At 39.1% G+C, this 13415-nt stretch overlaps 1 protein-coding gene across 1 annotated transcript; it reads right to left on the bottom strand.

The window, feature by feature from the left end:
• Positions 1–55: 55 nt before the first annotated feature.
• LOC140560977 (macoilin) lies at positions 56–12048 on the bottom strand. The gene is made up of 11 exons (XM_072685734.1): positions 11771–12048; positions 9342–9483; positions 8686–8812; positions 7940–8063; positions 7597–7766; positions 7001–7445; positions 6576–6734; positions 5805–5975; positions 5468–5594; positions 3230–3404; positions 56–2428 (listed from the first exon to the last, which is right to left on the bottom strand). The coding sequence occupies exons 1-11, from the start codon at positions 11845–11847 to the stop codon at positions 2241–2243; spliced, it is 1905 nt and encodes a 634-aa protein (XP_072541835.1). The 5' UTR covers positions 11848–12048; the 3' UTR covers positions 56–2240.
• Positions 12049–13415: the final 1367 nt, after the last annotated feature.

The following is a 13415-nucleotide window of genomic DNA, read 5'->3' as shown; positions in this document are numbered from 1 at the left end:
AAAATACTGGAAGAAAATGGTAGCCCTTATGCACAAATCCACAATAAAACCTCAGAACTGATCATTATTTATTATAATTCAAAAACAATCATGTTACATAAATCAGCATGCAGACCAACACCATTAATCCAGTATCTCATTTTGTTTTAGGGAAAAGTACATCAAGCCAGAAAAATAAATATTTTGTTAAAAAAACACCCCATTGACACATTAAAAAGGCAACAGGTCCAAAGACATGAAAACCTACAAACATTTTTGGGAGTCAATTTCTTTACAATGTGTATAATGTAAAAAGGAATACAAAACCATACAAAGCACTTATATTCACATAACTGACGATAGGTATTGGCCTTTTATGCAAATTAAGTCTGTTTGAATGTTGTATTGAGGCACAAAATTACTTGTTGTCATGAAAATAGTCATGGCCTCTTAACTACCTCAGCATAGCATCACACTCAGGGGAATCCAGCTGTGGTCCTGGATAGGGCTGTGTATTGAAATTCAATACTTAGAATAAGTGAGCCAATAAGCTTGCTGCTTCCAGCATGTAGACTGGTGACTGGCTAAATTACATTCCGTATGCATACGGATACCCAGCCCTAGTCCCAGAGGACTGTGAGTCCTGCAGTGTTTGGTGATTTCTCTGTACAAACATCTAATAAACCTCAACAGGACAGCACAATCTAATGTTAAACATTTTTGTGAAATTGGTCCTTGCTATATTTAAGTACCAAACTCAAATTGTTCCTAATGAGTCTTGAAAGGTGTTTTGTGTGCATCAATACATTCACATGTAAGTAAGGATGGTAAAAAATAATGCAGACTGATCTTGCCCTATGTCATATCAAAGATTGACAAATCTGTTGCAAAGCAATACATATATGATATAATTATGTTTTTTTCATCCATATCATGCAGCTATATTCCCATCACTTCCATTTTTCGTGTTTCATTTTTTTTCCCTGAGGTTCATATGTATGTGTGGTTTTGGTACCATATCCATGACCAAGTTCCAGCCTCTCTGTCTCACTTAGAATTAAACTGTCCTCTTTTGTTACTGTGCCTGTAAGAGTGACTTAATAAGTGGATATATGGAAATATGCTGCTTTTCATGACATCACATAACACAAATTTAAATAAAAAAGTCCTTTTTCAGCTTTATTTCCATATATATGAATGCATGGATGGGCATGGATTGTACATTTTAAAACTCTGCAAAGGTCAGAGACCACCCTTAGTTTATTTAATTCACAATCTAAACTGCCATTCATATTTAGCTTCAGGAGAAAAAAACAAAACATTGAACAAAAAAAAATGACCATAAACAACTAAATCTAAGATCAGATGTTTCAGCATTGAATGAGTCATCCTTTACCTTGCATTTTTTTCAGGAGACTCACTTTTAGTGTTTCTCTCACATCTTCAACACTCAGTCTTAGAAGTCAAAGCTTTTACTGTTTCTTACCATCCAAGTCGTCCCAAACACATTCAAAGACGTTGAGGTCTGGACTCTGGGGTGGTAACTGTGAGGTCATTGCAGCAACTGTTATGGGTCCTATTTTCACAGTATATTTTAATAATAAAAGATTTGGACTTTTCAAGTTTCTTCTTATGCAAGTGGATTATCATACCAAATATCCTCAGAAATACCTCCTAAATAGTGGAGCATTATGCACTTATGACTGGATGTTAAATAAATGAAGGGTGGTCTGAGTTTGAACACTACTTTGTACTACATCAAAACTGCTTGTCCATGAAACTGACCCTTTACTGCTGAGTTAAATCAGGTGTTTCAAAAGGACAAATCACCAAAATCACCTTCAAGGACTGCAGCTGGACCCACAAAGCGTTTCTTGAAATTGCCACAGACTGACAAGTAAAAACATGTTCTGAATGGCCTTGCTGTTATAAAAAGCCAGTCTAGAGGTACCCAAGAGAGGTGTGTTAAACGTTTCAAAAAGGTCAGTGTTACTTTCGTCTGTTCTTCTGTAGCACCACAAATCAGTTGTACAATCAGCTTTGTGTTCTCAAGAACCACTGGCTCCAAGAAAGGTCATCTAAAGCTCCCCACTGTCTCAGAGGTGTAAACTTCACACAGAAGGTTGCTGGCACTGTCAGGGAAGCCCAGGCGCGCTACCTGATCGACAATCAAGACGCCCTACATTTGGACTGTAAGAACGAGCTGATTAAAAACAGCTTAAAAAACAAAAGGCCTCCGTTTTTGTCACGTGTCAGAGTGTCTATTTCTTAAGACACTGGTACATGAGCCCTCGGGGGTTCAGGACGTAGCGCTCAGAGTTGAGAAACTTGAGGTACTGCGGCATGGCTGAGCGTGGAGCTACGTAGGACATACCTGGAGCAACTGCCATCACCTCAGCAATCTTCTGCTTCATCTCCTTGATCTCCTGGTCTTGCTTCACAAGTTTAACTGCAGAAGAAAAAAACATTTAGGTAACATTAGATGCCTAGCTCACTGATAGATGATCTCACTTTTAACAATTTTTGAATTCTTTTATTATAGTATAAATCTGCAGTGTTTGTGTTTTGTAGGTTCTAAAAAAAACTGCTGCAGGATGCTGTTGGATGAGAAAGATTATTCAATTATTCTCAACATAGTTTCAATAATACCAGTAGATATTGTATTTATTAGGTCATATATTATTCCTTAAGTCCTTGAATGTTGAAATTCTGTATTCACGTTTTTTCCAACTCCACTCTCTGAAACATGCAGGCAACTTTGGTAAAGTGGGCAGAACACAGCTCATGAGAACTGCATAACACTGCAGTACCGAGAATATCTGTGTAAAATCCTGTAATATCCCTCAACCATGTCAGTCCACATGCTTATTTTGCTTTCAGTGATGGTTCTGCATTTCAAAAGTTCAGAAATGCATATGTAAAGTGTGTCCTTTAAGGGTGGTTAAATGCAGAACTCAATACATTCCTTTCACAGCAGTGTGATGAGTATGCCATAGATTTAGCACTGAATGTTTCAACGATGGATGTAGCATGCACAGGTCAATGCAACAGGCCAACAAAAGTGCAGATTCTTAGCTTTCAGTTGATGCAATGATGTAAGTTTGATCATTTTATTAACCAAATTAGTTTTTTATTACAACTTTAAACTTTAAAAACATAAAAAGTGCTATTACTATTGTTTAACGATGTAGTTACATTTGCATACGTTTTACATAGAAGAAATGTATAGCAAAATATTGATATATATGACCTTGAGCTATCTCCAGCTGTCTCCGGGCATCCCCCAGTGCAGAGAACAGGTCCAGTTTGAGGCGGGTTTCTGCACTCAGGTTGTATTCTAAGTGCTGAGCTTTGTCCTGCAGGGAAGAGAGTGCTGAGAGCAGAGCATCAGCTTCCTGCTCTGTGCATCTGTGCTTCTGAAGGCTCTGTGGACAAGCAGGCAGACAGTGTTGATCAGATACGCACCAATTTCGATACGCAAAATTTCAATTTCAGATACGCAAAATTTCGTAAAATTTTGAGTTTTACTTTGTGAGGAATCTGCAGTGTGAACTGTTTTTCCAGTATGGCAGTAGAAACTGTAAGGTGATTTTAAACCAGTAAGAATCTGCAGTGTGAGTTTTTAGTTTGAAAGTCTTTATTTATTAAATTAAGACTAAATTGTTTGAGTGTTTTAATTCCGGTATAAATCTGCAGTGTGTTTATTTCTTACAGTCTGACAGTAATCACTGTGGAGTGGATGATCTGTAGCAATCGTAGGTAATTTGGGGAAACCACAGATACTTTACACAGTACTAATTACTCTGGTAAAACAAATCCACTCAAACAGTGCTTAAAACAGATTCAGTATTGTCACTGATTTTATCATGTAAAACTGCTTGGCAACTCATCCTGAATATAGCCTTAGTGCTCTGTTGACTGTTCTGGGCATTTGGTGAATGGGGTATATGTTGAAACTGAGGTAACATTCAGTAGTTTTCCTGGTTTGCTCAAATGGGTGGCGCTGTACAAAATTAATTAACAGAAAATTATACAGAATGTCAAAATTTTCTGAATATTTGTGCAGGGACGTCTTAGAATAGTCATCATGTGTTTGTGTTTTGTAAGTTCTTAGAAATAAAAGCAATACACAGCGATGCAGGATATGTAGCCAGGCTGAACTGAAGGAATTTTTCTTTTAATATTCCACACTACTTCAATGACCCCAAAACACCCCCCCCCCCCCCCCCCCCCCCCCAACAGTAGTTTCTGTACTTTATTTCATAAGTGTTTTTATTTAGGGTCAGTGTAGCAGTGTAAAATGGTGCTAAATGTGAAATGTAAAAATTTGTTAATTTTTTAACTCAAAAAGCATGAAGCACAACCTTAAGCACAAAAACACAACACCGCAGTATGATTAGTTAGCTAGGACAGCTAGGACAGCTGAACGCACTTGGAGGAGAACATTAACTGGCAATTCTGTTACATCAGCTAACAAGACACCCACAGGGGCTAGCTTCACACTGTGTAACAGGGGAGAGGGCTCTTGAACTACTTGCCACAGATAGCTGGGGCATTTTTAGGAACTGAACCTGCGATATTCCAATGATAGGACCATCGCTTAGACAGCTGCACCACTACGATTACACTGAGTAAGAGTATTGAGTATATAGTATAAGGGCAAAAATATTTGGATACCTGCCTATTCATTGTTTCTTCTGAAAACAAGGGTATTATAAAAATAGTTTATCCTGTTTCTCCACTGTCCAAGAAAGAATTTCTACTACATTCCCAACTCAACAACTCCCCAATGCACCATCATTCCAGTAAACATAGTTCTGCTGCTCCATAGCTAAATGCTGGGGTGCTTAATACCTCTCCAACCCATACCTGGCATTAATGTAGTTTATCTTTGACAGTTGCCATTTGCCTCTAAATGAATGACAAAACCTTAAGGTATCAGAGGTTTGAAACTGGAAAGGAAAAACAAACAAATAAACAAAAACTCTTATCCTTGGACCTCTCAGCTGAAGCAGAGAACTAAAATCCAGGACAGATCAGTACTAAACATGGAAATTAAACAATTATTTACAGATAATCATGAAAAACATCAATTAGTGGTCCCAGCCCTATCTATAACAGCCTTCCTCAATAAAAGGGTACACATGCAATTCATGTGGACTGAAACAGTTGTAGAAACATTTGTTCCATGTCACTGCCAAACGAAATTTCTAGGCATGCTATAAACATACATGCTACACTTAAATGGTGGCACAAGCAACATAAAATAAAACAAGTACAACCAAAAAAAACATATCCCCAGAAGTTCTCAATCCAAACACAAAAGCAACTACAAACATACAATAAGTGTGGTTTAATGCACATTCTGAGAAGCCACTAATTTCCACAAATGTCATACACAAAGGATGGGAACACACAAAACCACAAACGAAACATTACAACTACTCAGATGTGTTGTCCAATGTATTTGTGAACCATAGATTTTTACCTCCATTTCTTTTTCTAGAGCTAGCACTCGATTCTCTTTCCCCTGATAGTCCAGCTGTAGTTGTTTGTACTCTGTGTCTAGATCTCTAGCTTTTTTCCTTAACAGCTGCGTTTCAGTGTGTTCCTGCCTAGTGGATGAGGGGAGAAAATACAGCAGTTTGAACTGACAGCAAAAAATCGCCTCATGAACTGCTCTGTCCACATTAAAGCAAACTTTATTCAGAACTGAAATGGCCATGCTGCGACTTCAGGAGCGCATTTAGCATGGATGAGCAACTAAGCAAGCAGCAGTGTTTGTGAGATTACAGAGTCAACGCATTAATGATTTTGTTTCACACCTGTTCGATGCACTGCGAAGTAAGAAGGCCGCCTCGTCAAATTTCTGGGATCGAACCTCTGCAAGCTGTTTTTCCACCACCACTCTACTCTCTGTTTCTGCTCTTGTTCTCTTCTCCAACATGGCACAGCTCTGTTTATCCTTCTGCCTGGATTTTGTCAGATACTGAAGCCTTGAAAGAAGAGCAAGAGATTAGAAGGCACAGCAGAAGACTTCATCAGAAGATCAAATGAGCTGTGAGAACAGTAAAGAATCTGAAAATAGATTTTTGCGCCCAGTGGGCATTTTCCCCATTCTCTCTCCATTTTCAACCATTACAAGCTGAAAGACACTACTTTAGTTTTATTATTTTATTTAGTTATTTTATGTTTTAGTTTAATTATGTGGTAGATTATGTAATGAATTGCATTAATATTGTTTTTACATATGATTTTGGCAGCGTTTAGCCTGGATTTCAAACTTTTACTTTTTGTGTAAAAGCCAAGTGTAAAGGATGCCTATTGCAAAATCACACAACAACAACTTTAGTAAATTCAACTGGTATGGGCTACAAGCTCACAATATGCACTTTGTACAGAATTGGTCTGCTTGTATTAATTAGCAGCAGTTGAGATATTGATCGATATTGAACTCCAGCAAACTATCATTATTGCTAATGCTCACAGTGACTTGCAAGGGTTAAATGCTGTACATGCATTCGTCCAATTAGTTAAGCTAGGCTTTAGTAAAGGATCTCGGAGGAAAGCATGGCAACACATGTAAAAGAGCTCACTTGTTCTGCAGCAGCTCGTTTGCGTGTCTAAGCAGTGAGACCTCAGGCCGCAGGCTGTTCTCGCTGTTGGTGAGGTTACAGATGTGACTGCGTAACTCCTGCTCATTCTGTCGACTTGTCTGCAGCTCCATCTTCAGCTTTCTCATTTCTTGCTCCAGCCTACACCAAATAAAACAGAAAATACATTAGGCGTGTAAAACTGCATATAGCTGAAAGTGGTGATTCAGCTGCATTGACTTTTGAATGTCAGTCTGATTTTTTTATTATGTAGTAATGTAGCATGCATGAACTTTTGGGGACAATAATAAACTTCTATTTTCACACAATAAAAAATATTTAAATTATATAAATATAGTTTATTTTGAGTAAATCATTTTAATAAATAAGTCATTATAATAATCTTTACTAATACAGTAAAATATTACTTAGACATTTGTTCAGCATGAGGATTCTGAAGACTCTGGATGTTTGAGCTCCTTTCTGCTGTATCTGCGCTGGAGCTGATGGCTTTGGGGGGTTTTTGTTTCTTCTCCCCTTTGGTGGTATTGATGCTCACAGAGCTCTTCTGCACTTTAGTCTGGGAGCCCTTAGAGGCTTTCTGAGCTTTACAACCGAGGTCTTCTTGAGGTAGGTTTTCAGGGATGTCAGGTAGAGACGCTGAAGCTAAGCGCACTTCAGCTCCATGTGGCTTGGAACCCGGAAGCTGAGGGTTGAGGTCTCTTATCTTTGTGTCCCCGGAGTCTCTTTCAGTCCTGCCCTGAAGTCTGTGGAGCTGGAAGCAATCCTCAAGGTCCTGCTTGTCCTCAGATAAGATGGCATCATTTTGACATTGGTATTGCATGGGTGCTGGTTTGGTCCTCCATTTGGCTTCTTAAAAATTTAGGACAGTATGTGAAATTACCAATCAGTTATTACAACCCAGCAATTCCATATCAATTAGTATTCCTAATCTTAACATACAGATTTAGCTCTCTACAAGACAAAGCACAGAACAAATGAGGATAGGAGAAGCTGTCCTTGCCTTCCACCCCCAGCTTTGGGTAGAGTTGTGTGTATGGAGGTAGGGACTGTTGAAGGAGATGCATGTGCAATTCACTGTCACTCTGTACTCCTTTCTGAGTGCGAAGCTTGAAGATGCTGGAGAAGTAGCATGTTGCATCAAATCCCATGTATACAAGTGGATACCCAATGCTGGGAACAAGGGAACATTACATCTGCATGTAAATCCATTAACTTACAAGTACTCATTTGACAGACACATATTAATATACAGAGTTCATAATACTATGGGAATATCATTTTTAAAAATGACAAAATGGCAATATCAATATATAATCTTCAGGCTTTTAAAAAGTGGAACCCACCAGTGTGCAGCAAAGAGGTGAGACAGGTTGGCATATGGATTCTTAAGATCTCTTAGCCTGAGAGAGGCTTCCGTATATACAAGGAGAATCCATAAGGTTACAGTGGACATGCAGATGCCTTTCTCTGAGAAAGAAAGCATTGATAGTAATTTTAACTGACTGTGTCCATCCATTCATAAAATATCCAACAATTCATTCATCCATCCATCCATTCTCTAAATACGCATCCATCCATTCATTCATCAAATCTCCAAAAATTCATTCATCCATCCATTTATCAAATATCCAACAATGCATTCATCCAACCATCCTCCAAACATTTATCCATCCATTCACCAAATATCCATCAATTCATCCAATGTCCATTTATCCTCCATATATCCTTTCATTCATCCATCTATCCTCCATATGTCCATTCATCTATCCATCAACCAGATATCCATTAATGTATTAATCCAATCTATCCCCCACAAAATCCAGCCATTCATCAAATAATTATATTTTTATATATGTATATTTATCAATGTAAGTTCATGTGAGGAATATGCCAAAATAATAAATTCCATGTCATTCTGTTGAATTTCTATTTTTCCACCATGAAGAGTTCACACACTATAAAGAGAAGCTGATATGTTTCAATAATGCAGAAATACTGACATCTTGTTTTTTTCTAGACAACAACAAATTGACCTTGACTTTTTCAAAAAAGAAATAACATATATAGAAGTGAATATTCCTTTGCTTACCTGTATGCCATATGTAGTTGAGTAAGACATATGTGCTGGCTGCGAAAAACAGCCAGTGTAGGGGTACAAAAATTAAGCAGAATATGTCCAGTGTAAAAGCTGCACACACAAACACAACACAGATAGCCTAGAAAAGAAACAGAAAAGCAATCAGCTGATGGAGTTGAGTAATAAACCATAAACTGCTGTGTCGTGAATATAACTGTTAACTGTTGATTTTGATTAAGTTAGAAATTAAGTAATCCACTATAATTTGATAATACATCTACATTTGAGAAAACACAATAAATGATAGGCTTGTGAGTGAATAAATGAAGGGGAAAAGACCAACAAAAATAAGCAAAATTAATAGTGTGTGCTTGTGTGGTGTTTCTTACTATAAGAGAGAGCATTATGAGAACTGATCTATATTCTTGCAATGTGAAAATAACTGACTTAAATAAACAAATTAGGAAACTTCCAAATAAAGACAACTTTTCTGACAACTCAAACAGCAAAGCATTAACAGAGCAAATACTTTTCAGTTCTATTTATTTACACTAGATTCATCTGAATTATTATGAAAAGTGTAAATGAATTCATCTGTAAATGTGTCATTTATACTCATTGTCAACACTGGTGCTGCACTAGGGTTTCAAGCAAATAATATTGCCTACCAGCCCATGACAGTGGAAAGTGGTGTAGACAGTTCCGAGGAAGAGCCAACAAGGCCACAAGTATTCCAGTCTGAACTCAAGAATAAAGTCAGCCAAGAGCACCAGGATCCAGACTATCATGAACTTCAGGAAAGAATATGCACTGAAAGCACAGAGGAAATTCAAATGAAACTCAATGGTAAGGGAAAACTGGCCATTTTGTATTTACTGCTGAACACAATATTCACTAAATAAGTGACACTGTTACTCATAATATGTGCGCTGTGTCCAAACTTTTTTTTTTTTTAGATGCCCATCCAGCCTATATTTCTAAGATTTTATAAATAAGATATTTTAAACTTTACTCCACTTTCTGCAGTAACAGCCCCTACTCTGCTGTGAAGACATTTGTTGTTGGAACATTGCTGTGGGGATTTGACGCCATTCTGTCACAATATCATTAGTGAGGTCAGGTTATGATGTTGGATGATCTAGATCACAAACCCCACTCCAGCTTATCGCAAAGGTAGTGGGTAGAGCTCCATCATTCCAGAAAATACAGTTCCACTGTTCTACAGTCCAATGCTGGGTGGGCTTTATACCCCTCTAGCTGATTGGCAATGAGCATAATTGCTATTTTAAAGCGTTTCATACAAGCTGTGTACAACACATGACTCAACAATAATGCACCTTAAATCAAAAGGGGATTACTGTAAACATAGTGTTCATGTTTTATAACATGTACATTATTTACAAAAGTGTCCACAGTATAAAAGCCAGATACGCTGAAGCATTTAAATGTAAAAATTGAGTATATGTAAAGTTAGCATTTTATTGCATGTAAATCTTTACATTCAATCTTAAAAATGAATTTCTTGTCATAAACTGATAACAGAGTTCATAGAGAGCAAAGAATAAACACAGCATGCGCCCCCCCCCCCTTGCTCCTTGCTGGCAGCAATCACTGTATCCATCCTTCCTGGAGCTGAAGTAAACAGAAATCCCACAGGCTGGATTCATCCTTTGTCCAAATTTAACAGACGTGAAAGAAAACATCTATGTGAAAACCTAAACGACTGGGACAGGGCGCTTATAGGAGTCTTTAAAGACGTCATATTAATGAATGTACAGGCCTATTGTTTTCATTTCCTTTGTTCTTGTGCTTGCCTTCAGTGTCCTTTTGTGTTTGGTAACCATGGCAACGTCTGATTCCCTCAGCTGCATCAGCACCGAAAGCAAGGAGGGCATGAGTCCAACACACTGTGGGTCATTTCCCCACTATAACACACTTACTGGACCTGCTCAACTACCTGATGAGCTGAATCAGGTGTGTGTGTGAAAGAGAGAGATAGAGAGACGGTGTGAGTGAGAGCGAGAGAGCTGAGAAACAAGTCTGCCCCTCCAGCAGCAGAGCCGAGCACAAACCTGACGTATAGGCTATTTATAGAGCGAGGGCGATGAAAACACTCGTGATGCTCAGCTAAATGTTTTGGTACGCAGTTCGAATATATTTCATAGGAAATTACAATTAATCAAGCGCTGGTCTTGAGCCAATCAGCCACGGTGGTCGCAGGTATTCCGTCATCTCTCTGGACCAAAAACCGAACAAAACACAAACACGGTTCATGATGGTGTGGCCCCCTGTTTCTGATGTCCCTTATTTATTCTTTCCAGCTCTAACATAGCTTATAATATACCACAAATCAGCGAGAAACCCCCGACTTGCCCCTCGTTGTTTCCTTTGTTTAGTCTCAGACAGTAACGTTAGCGCTGGCTACTGTCTGAAGACACTATAGCACTTCTTGAGTGACGGAGCTAGGATAGCTAACGAAACCTGCTATTCGCTGGACAATACAAATAAAAATAGGGATTATAAAATACAAATGCCAACAAATCGCACATTTACAAGCATAATAGCCTAGTAAGATAATGGTGGCAACACAAAACAAAGCTTCGGCGAGGATGAAGTTGGCTTGTTATTCGAATTCACCAGTCCACCTTAAATGGTGCGCTGTCTCATTCACAGGCGCTTCAGGCGTCAGTGTGTCACTGCTGCACAATTTAAGGTGGACCGGTGAATTCGAATGAGACGCTCACCTCCAGGATCGTAAAGCTACGCGTTGTGCTTACGGAGAAGCTATGTCTGCTAAGTCTTTCTGGGCGACTGTCAGACCGCTTTCCCATTGATCCAATCAATGTTTAATCGATAAAGGTCTACTGTAGTCACCATTAAATAGCTAGGCAGTCATGTCTGAGCTATTGTGAGCTGATATTAGTGGACCTGCTAAGGCATTTGCATTGATGCAAAACGAGACCAATAACAACAATAACAACCACCACCACCACCACCACAACAACAACAACAGAAGCAGCGGCAGCGGCAGCGGCAGCAGCAGCACAAGCAGCAGCAGCATCACCCTCCTCGGCGGCAGCGCCGTGTGGCCTTTTACCTCTCGGAGAGCTTCTCTGTCAGTTTGAGCTTCTTCATTTTCCGCAGCTTGCCGATGTCCACACAGCGTTTCTTCATGTTACAGTTTCTGCTCCTCCGGGGGCTTTATCTCGTGAGCTGGGAGAATGGCGCTGTGGAGACAGGTGGGCTCATGTAAAGGAACCTGAGGAGGAGGAGGAGGAGAAGGAGGAAGAACAGAAGGAGGCGCTGCTTTGTCCATTTACTGGATGTGGTCGAATACACACACGCGCGCAGGGGATGGCGAAGGCGCGCGCTCGACGTGAACTTTCACTCACGCGCGCGAGCACGGACCAAAACACACGCCGACAGAGACGCACAGATGAACAGATTTTTAAAGATTTGACATATATATATATATTTTTTTACATTTTTAAATTTAGTGGGAATTATATTTATACATCACTAGTAAGAAATCGCTTTCTCAAAAAAAATGCAGAATGAGTAACGTATCAGTTTGTTCAAAATTACGTACAATTGCTCTAAAAGGTGACATCATACTATAATGGTCTATACTGTAGCTGTGTCTAGTTGAGTTCTGTCTTATTATTTATCATCAGGACAGATAAGAAACCGACAACACAGATTCCAAATCTGAAGGTACAAAAAAAAAACAATCAGAGCCTAGTTGCCAAAAATATGAATGACTTCTAATTAAATAATGTAATATATTTTTCTTTATTAAAATGGTGGGACATATGGGACATATGACCATAAAGGACTTTAGGGGCTGCAGCCAAAGGCCTTGAGCAGCAGAGGTCTCCACAAAAGATTATTGTCCTCAGCAGTAAAAAAAAGTGAGGCTCCCAAATACATTTAATGTCAGAACTCCTGAGCAACAAGGTTTAGAGTATGTTTTGAGGGGACTGGGTCCCTTTCCTAAATGCTGCCCAAATGCTGATTAAGACAAGGAGATGGAACGACTGCAGAGTAGTGGCGGTTGTAGTGGTCAGAGCGGGAGAGTTGTTAAGCCTCAGAGTGCTGATTTACTTTACTGTGTATTAATATATACTTGTGTTTTTGTTCTTGTTGCATGATTGTTAAAAATGCCTAGCCTAGGACCCAAAAAAAAAATAATTCCCATAGTCCTGCTGGCAGGAAGAATGCAGGACCTACAGTATATAAGGGGCAGGAACAAGAAGCTATTTCCTCATGTCTTATCACCTGCCAGAGCTGCGTGTGAAATAGTTTTCCATGTTCCAAGATGTTTTTATGTTTTGTCTTGTCCAGTTTATTTCAGTTGATGGATATGCTTGTAACATTTGTTTCAATTGTGTCATTAAAAAAAACAAAACATCCACCACCTGTTCATTTACTACCTCAACACTTTTATCCAGTCATTCTGAATCTTGTCTTGGTATCAGTACTTAAAACAAACAACTGGTTTCTCATCATTTCATCATGGCGTTCCTCATTACAACCAGGCATCTGCACATCAGTCCTTAATGTGGTCCTTTGAGCCGGATGAGTGAATACCACAAAATAGATGAGAACCCAGACCCTAATGACAGGCTTAGAAGAATAAGGAAGCTTCCAGCCCACTTGCAACAATATGAACTGGACTATGGAACCTAACAAGCCCAGAGCACCCCACCTCAATCACGGCCAGTTGCTACTTCCCACATAAC

The sequence above is a fragment of the Salminus brasiliensis genome, chromosome 1 (genome assembly GCF_030463535.1).
Source record: "Salminus brasiliensis chromosome 1, fSalBra1.hap2, whole genome shotgun sequence".
Lineage (NCBI taxonomy): Eukaryota > Metazoa > Chordata > Actinopteri > Characiformes > Bryconidae > Salminus > Salminus brasiliensis.
This window is presented reverse-complemented; position numbering and strand designations above follow the sequence as displayed.